This window comes from Eleutherodactylus coqui, chromosome 10 (assembly GCF_035609145.1).
Source record: "Eleutherodactylus coqui strain aEleCoq1 chromosome 10, aEleCoq1.hap1, whole genome shotgun sequence".
Classification (NCBI taxonomy): domain Eukaryota; kingdom Metazoa; phylum Chordata; class Amphibia; order Anura; family Eleutherodactylidae; genus Eleutherodactylus; species Eleutherodactylus coqui.
In genome coordinates this window covers 98830972-98851084 of record NC_089846.1, presented here as the reverse complement: position 1 = coordinate 98851084, position 20113 = coordinate 98830972, and the positions used below count along the sequence as shown (strand labels likewise).

General features: G+C 46.8%; 1 protein-coding gene across 1 annotated transcript in view; it reads left to right on the top strand.

The window, feature by feature from the left end:
* Positions 1–5716: 5716 nt before the first annotated feature.
* Positions 5717–20113, top strand: part of CLIC1 (chloride intracellular channel 1) — a 28204-nt gene continuing 13807 nt past the window's right edge. Inside the window, exon 1 of the mRNA XM_066581619.1 lies at positions 5717–5875. Coding sequence (XP_066437716.1) covers positions 5837–5875 — 39 coding nt within the window. The 5' untranslated portion in view covers positions 5717–5836. The remainder of the gene's footprint in view (positions 5876–20113) is intronic.

The window sequence follows — 20113 nt, the reverse complement described above, 5'->3', positions numbered from 1 at the left end:
CCCGCTGTCAGCACTCCCCGGCTTCTGGTTCCCAGCGACCCGTAGTGGTCTCACCTGACGAGGCCGCTGGAAAAGGAAGCCAGGGGGCGCTGACAGCAGTAAGCCTACCGAAGAAGGCGAGGGGAGCGCCGTATAGTATGAAATCAGCTGTAGATACGCGATTGATTTCCAATCAAAATCCGCACCAATAGTACGGATTTTGACTGTTTTTTGGACGTGGAAATGCTGCGGAATTTGACACGGAAATTTCTGCTGTGGACATTCCGCAGTATTTCCGCCATATGTAAACATACCCTAAATCAGCTAAAGGTATGCTGCCACATGCAGAGTAATACTGTCCCCTATATCGGCCCAGTAGTAATAGTGTCCCCACATTGGCCTCAGTAGTAATAGTGTCCCCCACAGTGGCCTCAGAAATAATAGTGTCCCCCCACAATGGCCTCAGTAGTAATAGTGACCCCCACAGTGACCAAAGTGGTAATAGTAACCCCCACAGTGGCCTCGGTAGTAATAGCGTTCCCCACAGTGACCTCACCTCAGTAGTAATTCTGCAGCATTTCCGCCACGTGTAAATATACCATAAGGCAGCTTGAGATATGCTGACATTTGCAGAGTGGCCTCAGTAGTAGTAGTGTCCCTATATCGGTCCCAGTAGTAATAGTGATCCCCACAGTGGACCCATTAGTAATAGTGGCCCCAGTAGTAATAGTGACCCCCACAGTGGCCTCAGTAGTAATCATGACTCGCATGGTGGCCCCAGTAGTAATAGTGACCCCCACGGTGGACCTAGTAGTAAAAGTGACCCCCCACAGTGGCGTTGGTAGTAATACTGACCCCACAGTCGTCTTGGCAGTAATAGTGATCCCTACAGTGGCCTCGGCAGTAATAGTGACCCCCACAGTGGCCCCAGTAATAATGTTAACCCCACAGTGCCTCAGTAGTAATATGAACCCCCTCAATAGTAATATTAACACCACAGTAGTCCCAGTAGTAATATTAACCCACTCAGTAGTATTAATCCTACAGTGGCCCCAGTAGTAATATTACCCCCCTCAGTAGTAATATTAACCCCACAATAGCCCCAGTAGTAATATTAACCTCCTTAGTAGTAATATTAACCCCACAATAGCCCCAGTAGTAATATTAACCTCCTTAGTAGTATTAACCTACAGTAGCCCCAGTAGTAATATTAACCCCACTGTGGCCCCAGTAGTATTATTAACCCCCTCAGTAGGAATATTAACTCCATAGTAGCACCAGTAGTAATAGCCTCTCCCCCCCGCCCCGCCCCCCATATACCTACCTCCTCCCTATAGTCAGCGTCCTCTTCTCAGCGCTGATCCCGGGTGCACACTGACGTCAGTGTGTCAGCCTGGAACGCTTTCTCCCTTCTCTTCTACGTAACTAAGGAGGAGAGGAGGATCCCGGGTGTACATACTGATGTCAGAATGTGCACCTGTAGCAGCGTTGCTAACAGTGCCGCTGCGTGATTACCGTAGTGAGCAGCCGTCAGCCCACATGCCAGCAAAGAGGGCTCTGCGTGCTGCCTCTGGCACGTGTGCCATATGTTCGCCACCACTACTATAGGGTATATAGACTTATCAGCAGTTTTGTACAAATATATAGGAGCATACAAATATATCAGTGGTAATGTACATAGATATACACACCATACAGAATATATGGACATGCAGACGCTTCACGTGTTGTTGCTCCCGACGTTCTCGATGCTTGGAGCCCGATTTTTATAAGAGTTGGCATGTGATTTACCAGATGGGATCCTCACACTCCAAGATTTTATGTGTACCTCTTCTACTCTCCTCCACACGCATTTGTTGGCTTCACCAGTCTGCAGATGGCTAATATGATATAACGGTTCATTCAGAAATGAGGTAAACATGCACGAAGAAGCAGTGTAAATTTTCAGACTGTTTAAAGACCATATATGGTGAGAAATGGACATCGGATTCAATTTTTCAGTCTCCATTGACTTCTATGGTGGTCGTGGTTTGGCATTTTTTCAGGCAGTTGCCTGTGTGCTTATCTACAGGACTGGAAAAAACAATGAATGACAAAAATAAGTGGCTGGAAAACTGCGCCACTAAAAACGTAAAAAAAAACATGAAATTCAAAACACTGTGAGTGCAATAGCCTGATGCTGGCTGTCCATTCCGGTAAACAATGTAAAATTCACATGGTCAGCTGCAGTGTTCTTCACCTCCTCACCTCTGTATACAGTCCTCATAGCTCGTGTCCCCCTATTTCCTCATAGACTGTAAGCTCTTGTGTCCCCCTATTTCCTCATAGACTGTAAGCTCTTGTGTCCCCCTATTTCCTCATAGACTGTAAGCTCTTGTGTCCCCCTATTTCCTCATAGACTGTAAGCTCTTGTGTCCCACTATTTCCTCATAGACTGTAAGCTCTTGTGTCCTCCTATTTCCTCATAGACTGTAAGCTCTTGTGTCTCCCTATTTCCTCATAGACTGTAAGCTCTTGTGTCCCCCTATTTCCTCATAGACTGTAAGCTCTTGTGTCCCCCTATTTCCTCATAGACTGTAAGCTCTTGTGTCCCCCTATTTCCTCATAGACTGTAAGCTCTTGTGTCCCCCTATTTCCTCATCATAGATTGTAAGTTGTTGTGTCTGCCGTATTTCTTCGTCAGAAACTAAAAGCTCTTGTGTTCCCCCTATTTTCTCATTGTGATAAAATGATAATAGTAGTTTTGTCATCAATCTTTGCATGTCAATCTGTCACCTTTCTGGTCAAAGAAAAGTTGAGTGGATTTAGGCAGAAGTTTAGCCCTTTCCAATCCAATGTGTATCCTGGTTTTCCTAGGAGGCTACTCTTTTTCTGCCGTTATGCAAAGGCGCTATCTGCTGGCTAAAGCCAGTACTGCATGAGGTGACATGTTGGATAGGCTCCGACAGCAGAGGGGCTGGCAATATACAGTAAGAGCACCCCCCCCGACGGACGTCTTTCAACATTGGAGCTGTACAGCCTCAAATCGGAATATCTTCAGATGTCAGACAGTGGATTAGAAAGGGTTAAGAGTAGAGATGAGCGAGCATACTCGCTAAGGACAATTACTTGAGCGAGCATTGTCCTTAGCGAGTACCTGCCCGCTCAGAGGAAAAGATTCGGGTGCCAGCGGGGGGGAACGGAGCAGAGATCTCTCTTTCACTCTCTTCCCCCTGCTCACTCCCGCAACTCACCGCTCACCTGCGCCGACACCCAAATCTTTTTTTCCGAGCGGGCAGGTACTCGCTAAGGACAATGCTCGCTCGAGTAATTGTCCTTAGCGAGTATGCTCACTCATCTCTGGTTAAGTGTTTTTCCTGCCAAGCAGAGCTCAACAATATTCATTCAACTGCCTTTCACACCTGTACCAGAGGGGCCTTTGGTCTTATGTGCTCCTTCTGAGACCAGCAAGGAAGCCCTTTGTTGTAATGATAACAAAATTAGCCATTGCAGGAGATCCCATTGTCTCTCTATCCTTCAATACACATCCTCCAGACTTGCTGACTGCAATTTCTATTCCCTGAGATGGAGCTAAGAAAAAATTCATAGCAGAGATTAGGAGTCATTCAAAGGTCCCAGCTCAACAACAATTACATTTTGAAACCGTGAGTGCACCATGGACACGATGCATTCACTCCCGTCGCTGTGGGACCCCGGTACCCACAGACTTGTATACCTGCGAAGCTAATCATCTGTCACGTATCATGTTTGGTGTCCACTTGTAGGTAAATTCATGACATGAAACATGGGGGCTATAGCTTCCCTATTGGAGCGCCTCCATATGGCTGAAATGCTAAATTAGGTTTCTATCCAGAAGATTTGTGCATCTACTTAGCCAACCTTCGGTGGTGTCATGAGGAGGGCGGCAGAGGTGGGACCCTGAGGGACTTTAAAACTAAAAGGTGTTGCATCTAAATGCAGGACTGTCCACCTTCCCGTGTGCTACTCGCCCCAGAACTATGGAACAACTTCATAGACTGGTATTTTATTCTTTTTTTTTTTTTTTTTTATACTGTTTTGTGTGTATTTGTAGCTCCTGACCCTTCTGTATTATCTCTTTATGTATATTTTTATTTAAGCAGTGCTAACACTTTTAGGAATAGATATATAGAAATGGGGGGTGCGCCAAGTTATCAGAAGATTAAAGGGGTTGTCCCGCGCCGAAACGTTTTTTTTTTTTTTTCAATAGCCCCCCCCCGTTCGGCGCGAGACAAACCCGATGCAGGGGTTAAAAAAGAAAACCGGATAGTACTTACCCGAATCCCCGTGCTCCGGTGACTTCTTACTTACCTGGTGAAGATGGCCGCCGGGATCTTCACCCTCGGTGGACCGCAGGGCTTCTGTGCGGTCCATTGCCGATTCCAGCCTCCTGATTGGCTGGAATCGGCACGTGACGGGGCGGAGTTACGAGGAGCCACTCTCCGGCACGAGCGGCCCCATTCAGAAAAGAAGAAGACCGGACTGCGCAAGCGCGTCTAATCCGGCGATTAGACGCTGAAAATTAGACGGCACCATGGAGACGAGGACGCTAGCAACGGAACAGGTAAGTGAATAACTTCTGTATGGCTCATAATTAATGCACAATGTACATTACAAAGTGCATTAATATGGCCATACAGAAGTATATAACCCCACTTGCTGCCGCGGGACAACCCCTTTAAGGAAAAAGGATTTTCAGAGCAGTGCATTAATAAACATCTTTGCACTCACCTGGTGCCTAGCAGGGAAAATCTGTCAGATAGACCCTGCCGGCACCGATGTCCAGGACGGCTTTGAATGGAATCTTTAACTCCCTGATCCGTGGAGCCACGGAGAGCTGCAGTGTTCAGCAAGCAAAGCACCTCGCAAGGTGCTTGAGAAATTACTTGAAATGGGGAAAAGACAGCTGACTGCGCTCGTGGAGTTAATGATTTTTATTATTATAACAGAGCGATGCGTTTCGACGGACATATACAGCAGCTTGATAAAGGCGGTGCGGTATATGTCCGTCGAAACGCGTCGCTCTGTTATAATAATAAAAATCATTAACCCCATGAGCGCAGTCAGCTGTCTTTTCCCCATTTCAAGTAACTTTTAGGAATAGATCTTTAAACTTTAGTCATCCTTGAACGATAACCCTGAAGTGTGTTAGTTGTGTGTCGGCTGTTGGAAACCGAGGTGGCTGACCTACCTGTCAGAAACAGTCAGTGGTGGCAGTGAGGTGTGTTGGGGCATGCTAGGCCATGCAGGGTGCGATCTGGGTTCAGGATCCAGAGAGTTAGAAATAAGGCAACCCTGCAGCCTGCCCCTGTGTACCGTAAGTCACAAGTTAGTGACTGTCGGAACCGTAATCCCAGTTACTGTGGCACTCGTATTTCCTCATAGACTGTAAGCTCTTGTGTCCCCCCGTATTTCCTCATAGACTGTAAGCTCTTGTGTCCCCCCGTATTTCCACATAGACTGTAAGCTCTTGTGAGCTGGGCCCTCGCTCCTATTATTCTGTATGTAATGTGTGTGCATGCATGTTCCCTGTGACGTGTACAGCCCCGCAGAATATGTCGGCACTGCACAAAGATTACTTCTGCAGTGTGATACAATGTTTCCTGTGAGCTGCTACTGTTGCTGCAGAAGGAGGCTGTGTGTTGCCCTCTCCTGCCTATAGTTGTGGCCTCGCCCCAGACACCCCCACTTCTCCGCCCCACAGCCCTGCTCTTGTCTCTTCCTGCAGCCACTTCCCACCCCACCCATCTGTGAGCAGCACCATTCACACAGACTCTCTGGAGCTTTCCTGCTGCAGAACTTTGTTTGTGGAGTGTCCAGACCCCCTAAGACCAGAGAGATGTCAGAGCCGCAGGCAGATGTGGAGCTCTTTGTGAAGGTGAGTGTGGCGAATGATCGGATTTCATAGTGTCTGGTGTGACTTTAGTTCAGGGCTTCTCGTTGTTCAGCAGCAGCAGCAGGTGGTGGTCAGGGAACGCTGAGTGACGACTGACATTACCACCAGTGCTTCTACAACTTGTACTACTGCCTACTTATACCCAACTTTCCCCAGGCCCTGATAGATCTAGTGATGGGCCCATGCACAGTTCCACTGTGGCAGGTCAGGATGGTAACTTTGGAAGAGGGAAGGGGGGGGGGGGGGTTGTAATGTTGCGTACATCATTGATCAACCCGCTCTCCCAGAAATAGGAAGTGAACGCCTTTTCAGAAGAAGTAGGTCCCGTCTCTCTCTCTGCACTTTTTTTTTTTCTGGTCGGCATTGCAGTCCTTGTATATTACAGATGAGTTACATCCAGTGTGACGGTGACGCTCCTACTAGGTGTCATCGTAAGGCCATTACCGCATCCTTTCATTGTTGCTGTCATGTTTGGCGCCAGCTGGTGTACATTCTAAGTGATCAGTTGTGGTAATAGAGACGGTCATCAGATGTACAAACCTGAGCCAATTACAAGGTGTGCTGGGAAACAGGGCCCACTGTGATCCTACACTTTGGGACACCTGCGGCTCTGGGGCCGACCCAATATATGTTTTGGGCTTTTTTTTTTTTTTAATTAAATCTTGGTGCCATAGTCTTAGGCGTTCCTTCACCCAGGGCTGCCTCTAAATACCCCAGACTATCATCGCGTGACCTGGATCTCCAGATCTCGTGCATCTGTCTCTCCAGTAAAATGTCAACTAGCTTATAAATGGCGTCTTCTGTGTGTAAAAAAGAACCAAAAAGGTGTAAATCTGTCCGTCCGGTCCACGATCATTACGAGGAGTCCTCTGCAGAGGAACAGGTTTAGTTTGTTATTGGAGGGGGATGGGATCATGGTAAATAATGAGGAGACTAAAGGTCCAGTTACACCTGCACATTCTCTGCCAATCTGTGCTTGTTTAGTGTGGCTGTCCGTCCCCGTACAGTTTGGTTGTCGGCAGAACATTGCAGTTAATGAGGCGAAGACTACTTTAATATCTACTTAAAATATTTAAGCAAACTACTAAAGGGCGTCTGCTCACGTGTCATCGGCTCGGCGGACTGTTTACAGTTGGAAATGATTGGGAATGAATGTTTGTCTGCCTCAGCCTGCGTCCCTCCACCACTGTCCCGTATACAACCCGTAAGGTCAAGTCAAATCGCCCTTTTACGTGGGACAACCTTTTACTGCAAACATCACCCACTACTATCATTTTGGGCACGAAGGCTTTGCTTTTAACCCTACCCACTCTGCTCTCATACCCTGCCCACTTCACAGCAAAGCTTTGCCCCTTATGTGCATAAACTTCACCCATTACAGTCATCGTTGACCATGCCCACTGCAGCCATTGTTGGCGGCAGCTTTCTAAATCATATGGGACAATTGTAGGACACACAAGCGCCGGCCAACCATCCCAGCGATAATCCTTCCCATACTTTCATACAGGAGTGAATATCGCTCAGTGAACGGATGTGGAGCGGGCCAGAGATCGTTCCGGCCACCCACCTCCATTCACAGTAAACGGGCCAATCATTGTTTGTTTGACTTTTTATGCCTGTAGAAAATGAATGGTGAACAACTTATAGTTTAGCGTTCAGTTGCTGCCGGCATTTAGGCCTCATTCACACGGGCATTTTGTCACCGCATATTTCCCGTATGTAACACGCGGTGAATGGAGGCAATGGACGTTTATGGATTTTCGTTCTTCCATTCACACCTGTGTTGGAACTGCAAGAGGACAATGCGTATAAAACGCCTGGGAAATAAATCGCAGTAGTCTCTATTGCTCCGTGTTTCATACACAGCTCTGGGAAGGGCTGCGACTTGAAACTGTGACACTTTTCAATGCCTGCGAATGGACATCATTTAATACACAGCCCGCCTCTATACAGTGTGGGAATTTGAAAAAAAAGTCACATGGCACATTATCGTGACGTCAGAACTCTGCCGGCAGGGGCGCTGGGCTGCGATGCTGCAAGGTACTCGAATCTGAACTATTACTATTCAGTGTAAAAGGCCCTTAAGTTGGAGTGATATTCCAGTGTGCCCAGAGATCTGCTGAGGCTGGTGATTGGCTGCAGCAGTCACATGTTGCAGATGTGATCTCATCACTGCAGCCAGGTAAACAAGGTCTGACGTATGGTGCTGGATCGGCGGGCGATTTATCAGGCCAATACTTGGTCTTTTATCACATTTTACCGAATTCCAGAAAATCCCTTTAAGAAAGGCCGTAGCGTCTTCTCTCTGTAGGCTCCACTCTTTGTTTTGCCTTACAAAGACAGTGTGAGTGAGAGATGTCTGGGTTTTTTGAGTTGGTCTTCTGTGAGAAAAGTCAGAGTGCCGGACTCTTTGGGGGGGTACCTTCAATCCTCATTGGTGAAGGGATGGGAGCGGAAGAGAAGTTTTCCTGAGCACCCAAATTCCAGGAACTGTCTGCGAGAAGTGAGAGAAAAGAAAGGAGTCTACCGTGCAGTGTTCATGCTACAGAGTACAAGGGAGTGTCAGTGGCGTGTTCCCTTCCCTCATCCTCTACCGGAGTGTTCCCTTTCCAGAAGCGGCACCTTACAGATAACTTGGCCTGTAGGTCCGATGTCCTCCTGTGTTCTCCTCCCTGACCTTGCCTAACTGTCATTCCTGCACTGGCGTGTGAAGCTTATATTACAAGAAGTAAAGTTCCAGTCGCTGCCCGTTCCCAGTGATTGAGGTATTTAGGCATAACAGTGTGTGGACTCTATTATTTCTACCGCTAGATGATCAACAGTGGCGTCACGAGTGACAACTTCTACGGTCCACTAAACCTCCCTATACAGGTAACTGCTGTCCCAGTGGTGCCTTGGCCGAGGTTGCATGTGTCTCTCCGGGAAGGAATTTGGTAGAGCCACCGTGACAAGTGCCATCTCTACCCCGCCGTCTCCTCAGCGTGGGCCTTGTGTCTCAGTTGCTGCGGGAGGTTACACCAGTAACACGCTCTGTGCACACAACCTGCAGTTTTGTATCAGGTGTCCTCCCCCAGAGCAAATATTAACTTGCAGCAGAGTGCGGCTCGGGAGGCCGTTGCGGCAAGCCGATATGGACTTATTACAGTTTCCCCACTCTAGGGGGCCAGGCTTTATTTTTATTGACCTGCCAATAAGAACTGTCATAGTCCTAAACAGAACCCCCAGCCCGGATTGTACACTTCTGCCTGAATCTGGCACAGTTATGTTGTGGATGGAGTGGGGTCAGGGGGGTCTGTACTGGGGAAGGAAGCAGATTGTTCTGGAATGCCACAGTTTATAGTAGGGAGGTCTTGTGAGTAATGTGGGGGAGATAATAGGGGCACTTCCTGTGAGAACAGCTGCCTGAATCCTGCAGGAAGTGACTTATCTATAAACATCCTGCGCTCACATACCAAGACCGCGGTCCGATAGCTGCGTACAAGTATTTCTGCTCCACATGTGGTGGTTTTTGCCACTTACATTCAGCCTTCTCTCTTTATTACAGTGATTAGAGTGGAGCTATACGACTCCTTCACAGGGGGCAAAAATATCTCAAGGGGTCGGAGTTCGACATCCGTTGATTCCCTTCACACTGCTCTATGGTAAACGTCTGTATACAGCCACCACTAGGGGGCACTTTTATTAAGTTGAGCTCATCTTTTGTGAGCGCCTCCTAGTGGTGGTTCCAGGTAGAATTTGATCATATAACAGTGAAGGGAAGCAAGATAAGACTAAGGCCGGACTCATACGAGCGTATGGTCACAGCGTATTACATGTGCAGGTTTTGCGCGTATAATACGCTGTACCAATCTCCTATAGGTTGCTGCTCACACGAATTGCTCAAAATAACACACGCAAGAAGAATCACAGCATGTTCTATCTTGCATACGCCCCAAGATGCTGTGTGCCACTATCGTCATGCACGAAGTACTCGGTGATGTAGCATTTCACTGCTGTGTCCTTGTATCCACCCGTGTGTAATAAACCCTACTGACCTGTAATGGGGTTCCGGGTTCTAACTTTCAAATCTGACAGCAGAGCCGCCAATACGGATGGGAACAGAGCCTAAGGCCTCCATGCGAGTGTTTGTGCATGCCTCAGCCCAATGTATTTGTGGAACGAACGATGTTTGTTGGGCGGGGGCGGGGTTTACATGCAAATTGGCATATTTTTACTGTACTTTTTCCTCCTGCAGGGCATGTTTGTTTGCTCGCTGCAAGGATGCTCTGGTTGAGTTCCAGACGTGTTCTTTTTCCAGTGGAATTATACAGTGTATAACCCATATCCTTGCATATTGTGGGCACATTTGCGCACCCTCTGACTTCTATGGGGACCTTCGGTGCAGAAATACTTTTTGGGGGGGAGGGGGGTGTGTGGATGCATGCACAAAATATGGAAATATGAATAAACCCATTGAAATCAATGGGTTCTATTCTCTGCATATTGCATGTGTGAAGGAGCCCTTGGGGTGCGTCCACACATTGCTGATTTTGGTGCAGATTTCACACCTTGAATTAGAATTCAATTGAAAGGGTGAAATCTATAACCAAATCTGCAGCAAATGAGTGATGTGAAGCCTCCCTTGATGCTCTCCCGTCTGCATTCTAAGTCCACGAAGATGCAAAGTTCTGTTCTTCTCATTATTGTAGTAATAATCTTTATAGGCAACATATTTCACAGAACATACAATATGAAATGAAAAATGTGAGCGAGGGCCCAGATCACAAAAGCTTACAATCTATCATATGGGGGGGACGCAAGAGGAAGCAGTTCTGTCTAGACGGCCAGCTTGTATAGAAATATGGTCGTACAGGTAAAGCTGTATGTGCCATCACCAGCCACTGAGAACATATAAATATGAGGTGAGGGTATATACAGATGGGATAAGCGGGGGAGTATGGTAAGCCTCCCTGTGTTTAAGGCTGGGTTCTCACTGGGCGGTTTGGCCGCAGCGAAAAACCGCGAGATTTCCGCCAGGTGATCCGCTGCTTCAAAACCCACGGTGGAAAAAAAATGAACATGCTGCGGTCGGCAAATCCGCGCCGCAGTGGCGGCTTCTGCCGGCTTAGCCGCAGCGGATTTGCCGTCCCGTGTGGACGAGATTTCTGAGAAATCTCCTCCACATGGCTGGCTAATCCCGGGATTAGCGGCCGCATGCGGATTTGCCGTAGCGAAATTCCGCACGGAACTTCCGCGGCAAATCCACCCCATGTGAACCCAGCCTAAGGGCTATTTGGAGACTTTCCCCACCCCCCTCCTTCTCTTGATGCCCAATGGGAAGCTACTGATTCCTGGGGCCGCCGTCAATGGGATCTACGCTACAGTCAGCTTTTCATGCTTCCTGCGCTGACCACAATGGAAGTGTTCCTGGGAATCAGCTGATTGGCGAGGATCCTAATGGTCGGTCCCTGACTATCCTCTATTGATGACCTGTCTATCGCCAATAGAAAAAATTAGGGTCCCATTCCAGAGAAGTAGTGCAGCTCGGGAAAAGTCTTGTAGATTGTGGGAGGTAACCTGAGCTTCTGATGTCACGAGGGCGGTGGGGATTCCTGACACCTGGAGACTCCAGCAGACAATGTAGAGGAGCTGGAGACGCTGATCATGTAGTAACAGCTGAGGAACCCACCAAGACATAGCTGCGACACGTCAAGGGTTAAAATGACACATACTGGGAGGTGGAACTTATATGGTTTAGCAGCTAAATATGCTGTAATGGGTTCTATGCTATTAGTGTTGTTGTGCTCCAGTTTTGTAACAGTCTGAGCTGCAGCAATCACCGGAGATTGTGAAACGGTTGTCCGTGATGCCCGGGAGTTTCTTTTGACACAAAGTCTGTTCTGGTCAAGAGATGACGCCATTCAAGATATTTCTATTAGTCACATCATCTGTAGCACGCACACCAAAGTTATAGGTGGCATTCATAAGCAGACTCAACATCTGGGGCTTCTTGACAGATGAGATGTGTTAATATTATATGGCTCCTATACGGTGCTGTATTATATACATGGAGCACATCATGGCTGCTTATGTAGAGGGCATGGGTCATAATGTCTAAGCCATCTGTCAAATGTATGTTTCAATATGAAACATGGACTGTAAGGGTGGGTTCACACAGGGCGGATTTGCTGCGGTTTTTCTGTTGTGGTTTTGCCGCAGAAGAAATGCTTCTGCGGCAAAACCGCTTCAAAGGTTAATTTTGGCTTGCGTATTTTCTTGCAAATAAAATCAGCAAGCGTTTTTTTTCCGCAGCGTTTTTTTTACTTTTTGCCGCATATTTTGGTGCAGATTTTGCTGCGTCCATAGAGGTCTATGAACAAAAGAGCGCTGCGGAAAAGACAGAAGAATGGACCTGCTGCATCTTTGAAAACCGCGACGCAGTTGCATTTCCGCACTGCGGCTGTGCGGAAAAAATCCGCCCTGTGAGAACAGCTTTTTTGCAAAACTCATTTGTGCTGCATTGCACTGCAAAACCGCAGCAAATCCGCCCTGTGTGAGCGGAGGCTTACTGGTCAAATTCTGCTCAGAGGTGAGTACTTTTGACTACATTTGACCTCCTTCTGTGTGTGGTGTTTTTTTTTGTTTTTGTTTTTTTAAAATGTGAAATGGAAAAGAGTAACATACTAAACTTTTCTGTCCCACAAAAAAATTCTATTGTTGACGTATACATTTACATCAGTCTATGGGAAATGTAAAGCTGTAGGTTTACCGTATACGTTTTTGTCTTCTCGAATGCCTAAGCGGTCAACTACAAAACTTTATGAAAAATGTCTGTCTACATTAAAAACATACACATGCAATGCCCCAGAGGGGTGACGCTAGGCACCTGGCTAACGTGAAGAGCTGGGAGGGATACGTGCTGTCTCGCCACAGTGGCAGTTACCAGGCTCTGATCCCGGAGGGATGACACGTAGCCAAAGCCAAAACAAGATCGCAGGCCAGCTTTAACACTCCTTTGGCAGGGAGTGCCAATAAAGGGGGTGGGGGGAGTAGTACTGATCACTCGTGACGCCACCATTTCCACACACCGATATTCTATGTGGCGGAGAAATGAACACAGAGACTTCTGTGTAGTACCTCGGGTCCCTAGGAATGGTTAGGGCCCGGTATAACTTTTACTTGGTAATAACTTTTGTATAACAGGTAATACAGGTACAATTCACTCAGTAGTTACAGGCTATAAACTCAAGAGTATGGAGGATACACAGGATGAACATGGCCCTACAGTCCATGTTATCTGTATGTCAGTGGGTCCTGGATTAGGTTGCGCTCTCTCTCTGGTGCTGGGACTCGCTTTTCTCACATCCGCACTCCAATCACTACGGGATGTCGCTCTTCCTCCTCCATCTTCACCTAGATGGAAGTTAAAGCCACCCTTCATGTGGCTCTGTGTTAGCACTTTCTTGGAACTTCTGAAGATGGACTCCTTTCACTTTCTCATTTATAACCTCACTGATACCACATGACAAGACAAAATGATACATTTACAGGCATGCAATGATTTTATTAAAGTTAACCTTTTAGATGCTGTAGCTGTACAACACACATACAGAAAATGACATGACAGCTTTGCACAGTGCATCCACATGGGACAATACATGTATGACATTAATACATGGACACAGTATATATTATGCATTGCCGCCATCTTTCAGTTTCTTTCCTCCTCGCCATCTCCATATTTGGAGCCGTTTCCTGTTGGTAAAGCAGGTTCCAGAAGAAATGTTTAGAAGAATTTTCTCAGTCGCTGTGTAAGGCTGTATTTCACAATTGAGACAGACCCAACTTACATGTAGCAACCCATTATCTAGTATTTATATGGGCAATTTCGTGATATCGCCTATTTTCTTTTGTGGGAACTAGAGAGGAGCGAGCGTACTCGTTAAGGCAAATTACTCAAGTGAGTATCGCCATTTTCGAGTACATGCCTGCTCGTCCAAAAAGATTCGGGGCGGCAGGGGTGAGCGGTGAGTTGCGGGAGTTAGCAGGGGGGAGCGGGGGAGAGAGAAATCCCCCTCCCCCACCCCACCAGCCCCCGAATCTTTTCGGGCAAGCAGGCATGTACTCGAAAATGGCGATGCGATGCTCGACTAATTTCCCTTAACGAGTACGCTTGAAAATGAATCATCCCACGCGCATGCAGATGCAATTTTCTTGCAAGTGCAATATGGCAACAAAAAGAAAATTCCTGCTGAAACGTCTGTTTATTTTCTTTTTCCACATGCATGAAAATCACATGTGCAGAACTACAACGTGTTTTCACAATATCACGTTTGCACACATGCAATTTTCCCTGCAATTGTAATGCATTTTGTGAGAAAAACGCTTTGCATCTCTGTGTAAATACAGCCTCAATCCTGAAAATCCCCCATAACGTTAACTCTTGAGATGGCCAGTAATTCCTTCCTAGTCGTATTGACCTTACATTCCAGCCTGTTGCATTTTCTTCTTGGAAGACTTTGTTCCTGTATCTGCAGTTCTTGCTATAGAAAGGTCCTGGACAAGGGGGTCTCATGCCGCGGCTGTGCGCGGACATCACTGATGTGGCCAAACTGTCTTCCATTCATCCTTCTGCTTTTTGCTTTAAGCACTTTAGTTTCATGACCGCACTACAGCTGTTAAAGCTTCATATTTGACTATCATTGTCTCCTCCCCAGCCCCTCATCAGTGTACAGTAGGAGTCTGGCTTTGCTAGTGAGAGCCTGGGATGGGGGTCAGAATCGCCATATTTTCTTCTTAGGGAGAACACCTAGACGGTGAGTGAGACTAGCTGGGGAGCATGAATGGCCTTATAGGTCTCCTCACTCACCGTGTAGGTGCTCTCCCTAATGAGAAAATATGGCGTTTCTGACTCGCTGGTAATTGTCACCATTGTATGTATTCACTTTTCCACAAATACCTTTTTTTTCTGACTTTAATCTATTCTCCAGGTCTGTAAATCTTCCTTCTTTTCATAGAAGATACTGGGAGTCATTCCAGTGGTGATCTAACTTTAATGTACCGCCATTCCTTAATAAACTCCTGGTGTGTGTTAATTATTGTAGATTATATTCTCCGCTATCGCCCTGTTAGGTGTTCAACGGAGTATAGGCTGCTGTGTATAGTATCATGTGCCGTCACTTAACCCCTTGAGTGGCAGGTTTCCTACCACCCTGTCGTGCCCACCAGGGCAGGTTTTTTAAAATGGTCAAATCATTGAATTTCAACTAATTTTGCAGTTGCGTCTCAAGAGCCATAACTTTTTCATTTTTCCATTGACATGGCCATATACGGGCTTGTTTTTTGCGGGACAAGTTGTGATTTTTTTTTAAACAGGAGGGAGGAAAAAAAGAAATGAGGAAAAAAGAAAAAAAGGGGCCATGTCATTAAGGGGTTAAATATGTATTAAGTTCCTTCTCTGGGTCATTACGACGCATGGATACCACATGTGTGATTGTATTTTTGATTTTTACAAAGTAAAGGGAGACAAGTGTTTTTTATAATTTTTTTTTTTTAGAATTTTTTTTATTTATTTATTTTTTATTTTTTGTCCCTTTAGGGGACTTCCACAGGGACCCATCAGGACCCCCTGATCACATTCCGGGGGTCCGATGGTGACAGCCCTTTACATGCTGCAGTGACAGCCCTTTACATGCTGCAGTGACAGCCCTTTACATGCTGCAGTCACATAGACTGCAGCATGTAAAGGGTTAACACAGCAGAGATTGGAGGTTTTCTCTGATCTCTGCTGTAAGAGCTGGTACCTAGCTGTCCTCTGACAGCCAAGCACCAAGCTCTCCCTGCCACAGAGACCATCGGCTTGCTTCTGACAAGCCGATGGTCTCTATGGCAACCTGTAAACAAAGCAGGAGGTTGCCGACATATCGCCAATATCTTCTGCTGGTTTTTCAAAGCCCTTGCTTTGTTCTGTGTGGGACTGTGCAGGCAGAGCACACTGTCGCCGCTTGAGGCATTGTGCTCTGCAGCTCCCATAGTGATACATAGCCCGGAAATCTTCCGGGCTACGTCACTTTGAGCAGTGGAGTTCCTCCCGGAAAATTTACGGGCGTGCCACTCAAGGGGTTAATTGATGAAGGTCCCGGACTGTCTTCTCTCCCCCCCCCCCCCCCCCCATTACCCCGCAGTAGGTTTGTATGTCTGGTGACACCAGGTATATTGCTCCATGCCGATGAGAGGGTAGTATGGAGTCTGAAACTAGTCAGTGTGTCGTTGGCACCGTGTGGACGGACCCGGGGCCATACTGTGACATCAGGTTATCATTGTGCAGTCTCTATTCTTGATCATTAATCTGCATCCATCATCATGACTGCCTTCATTAACAGACTGCTCTGGCTGCAGCCGGGTCTTATACGTCTGGCTCTACTCCATCATGGTTTTACACGCTCTCATCTTTCTCCCTAAGGCCCCCTGTCCACAGCCATGACGGAATATCGCTAGCGATATTCTGCAGGGGGGAGGGCTGTTAGGTCTCTGCGGTGAGCCTACCTGACAGATTGGCTCACGCGGAGAATAGCGGCATGCCATGATCTGAATCCCGCAAGCGGAGAATCGCTATGATTCTCCACTCATGGACGTTGGGGCTGCGCTTTCTATGGAAAGTGTTCACTGCGTTACCCGCGGCCAGATTATCGCCGTGGGTAATGCAATGAACTATCGCCCATGGGCAGGCAGCCTTAAGGCCCATTAACACTGGACGAGTGTCGGACAAACGATGCCTGACACTCGTCCATGTGTGTCTGCGCTCCTGCACGGGAGCTAGCAGAGCTGTCTCACACACAGAGCGGCCAGCAGGGGGACGGGGCAGTGCAGGAGATTTCTCGCTCCCCCGCCTCTCTCCATTGAGATACGCAGCGGCTGTTCGCTATTGAATGGCGGCTGTTTAAACTTAACGATGAGCGATTAACTTCATCCTTCATCTTTTATGCTGCATAAAAAATGAGCGATGAAGCTCATCATTAAGTTTTAACGGCCGCTGTTCAATACTGAACCGCCGCTGTGTATCTCAATGGAGAGAGATTTCTATACTGGAGACCTCTTTTAATCTTTTCCTTAATGACTTGATAGTTGGACTACTTTTACACGTAGCGATAACCATTCGCCTGAGCAAATGATGGCGCAGTTTGCTCGCTCACTCGTGCCGTCCGTTTTGGCACAGAAATTGTTTTTATTTTAACGGGATCGCTGAGTCCGCTGTCGCGGTGAATGACGACAACTAAGTGATCAGCGTTTAAACCGAACAATCAGCGAATGAGCCAACAATGATTTTCATGATTGCATGAAAAATAAGTGAACGAATTATTGTTCATCGTTCATTCGTTGGCCGTGTTTACACTGAACAATTATTTAAAATCAAACGCTCGAGCGATAATTTCCCCATCTCTCCCCCCCCCCCCCCACCACCTTCCTTACCCCTGAATTGTGAATACTCCATTTAAAAGCACCTTTACACCCTGCCGCCTGATGAACTGTGATGTGTGTTTCAGCAGAACGTTCTGGAAGTGTGGAGACCCCCTGACTCGGGGTTTGCTGTGTCTTGCTTTGTTTTGTTTTTTTTCCGCTCCTCTCCACACTAAGGCTACCTACACACAGAGGAGCGCAAACGCAGATTAATTTTTTTATTTTTATTTATTTTAATTTATAATTTTTTTACTGATTCTCCGGCACGACTTTCAACCGCATTAGATGATCGCATTGTTTCATTGAAAACAATGAGCGATCCGTTCCTAGGAACACAAAATGATGGAGAATGCAGTGTGTACTTCCTTTTTTTTTCTTTTATAAATATAAAAAGGAGGAAACTCTAGTGTCTTGTTGCAGAATGTGACGTCTCAGGAGGCTTTTATGTAAAATTCATCTGGTCCCTTTATACACAGTAACATTCACCCGATGTCTGACATTTCTGCATCCAAGTACACCTAAACCCCAGTGTAATACGGCACAACGTGGAAAGAGCTGCTGGGCAGTGAGTACCAGAACAATTCTATCCCGACTGTTCGCGCCAAAAAAACTGTCCGCAGATGTATGGTATACCATGTCGGCAAGTAAACTGCTGTAACTCCCCCACGTAGATGGGGGGGGGGGGGGCGCAACTTGTTCACTGATGTGGGTTGTTACAGAAGTGAATGGCCTCTTTTATTAGAGACCCCCTATTAGTAGCACATTATGCCTCCATTGGACTTCACAACCGCAGCAATTCGTTGTTGTGCAGATTTCACAATGTAGGAATATCGTTGCCTGCCGACAGGAAGCTGCTTGCCGACTCCACAGCCCTGAGTTGTGACCAGCTGACAGGAAGGGGTCATCGGCTCATGCTGCTTGCACTAAATTCTGACCTCCCATCAGAACAATGCTGCAGAAATCTGAATCCATCTGACCGGGTGATGTTTTTCCACTGCTCAGTAATGCACGTTTTGTGCTTTTGCCTTCTAAAGCTCTTTTGCCTTTCTGTTTTATCTTGGACACAATGGCGCTGGAACTGATCGCCTGCTGTTATAGTCCATCCATGCTAAGGAATGGTGAGTTGTGCGGTCAGACACTTTAGTTGGAGCTCCAGCATTGTATTCGGCTGGCTGAGCTGCGCCTGTTGGTCGGTATGGATCCTAACCTCCTCCTCTGACCCCTTTTGGTAGCAAGTTGTTTCTGCCCACAACATCCCCTTTCGCCAGATGTTGTTCCTTGATCATACCGCTCTCTATATACTTTCCACACCGCTACATGAGAAAACCTCACAGTGAAAGCCTGGCCCCGGCCAGCACTGGTACTCCATAAATTAACAGCAGTCTACAATTTCATTCTTTGGTGTTGGTGCTCTTTTAGTTGTAGAGGAAATGTTCCTGCTTCTAAGGAAGACCACAACGCCGCAAGACTGTACACATGGTTTCTAGATTAGTTTTCCCAATTGAAGTCCATATTGAGACAACCACAAGACAAGCGACACTACTTTGCTGTAAGGATGTTCTTCACACGGCTGCTCTGTACTCTGATTTTAGTGTTATGCCTGGTTTAGACACAATGATTATCGCTCAAGATGTCTTTTGATCGATAATCGTGTGCATTTAGCAAGGTGATCACTCAAGTTTTGAGCGATCACTTTGCGCTCTGAGCGGGGTATGCAGAGGACAAGCAGGGCCGCTTGTCTTCTGCATCAAGCTGTTCTATTCTTGGAGCGCTCAGCTATGAGTGCATGCTGAAAGAGAATGATCAGTGATTCATTGACGAAAACTGCACGATGTTGGTGCAGTTAGACACAACGATTATCGCTCAAAGATAGCTTTGAGCAAGAATCATCGGGTCTAAATGGCCCATTTAGTCTGTCTTGTTACTATATTTGATTAAACACTTCCATCACCTCATATTGATATCTACAGGTCAATCAAATCAAGAATCTAGAACTAGAGTGACAGGTTCTGTCCATGCCCCCCCCCCCTTCAGGACACTCGATGCCGGTGTATAGCCGCAGGGTGTGGCCTGTTCTTAAACTCCTAGACTTGGTTGTTGGTGCTTGAAGGCTGGAGCTCTCCTCCGCTTGTGACCAACATTGCATCTGGGTAGAAACCCAACCTAACGCTCCCCATGATTACACAGGAAAAGGCCATCGCCTGCTGTCATATGTTTACAGAACCTCCTCGTAGATTGCTCAGATAATGACCCGTTCGAGAAGGGCGGGTCACAGCTGCAATCTTGGCCTGGTTTATTTTTAATTTTCCAATATCTCATAGTTGTTAATTATCTTGCAGCGATTGCGTGTCCGCTGTGATTTTTGTTCTGTGAATCATCTAAAGCACAAATATAGTAAGAACGTGCGTGACCAACCGTAAGTGAGGACGGCTTCTACAGAAGGCCAAGTGATACTACCTGTGAATCTTCCTGCTGTACTTATTTAGTGTAGAGCGTCATTCGGCACTACAACCTCATAGACGACGCAACAGATTTCCTATCACTATTTGGGAGAGCCACGAGCTTTATTCCTGTCCAATTACATGAGGGCTTTTTATTTTACTTTAGTTTATTGTCACACCACTGGTATAATCGGTATTAAACTTTATTCTGTCCTCATTCTTACGCTGATATCTGATGTTTAATACACTTTAGTTATTTACAACTTATTTGAAATCCTAATCTTCCTGTGTGACCAAAGAGGGACGGGTCTCGAATCTCAAACCTGCGTCACCAAGCGACTGT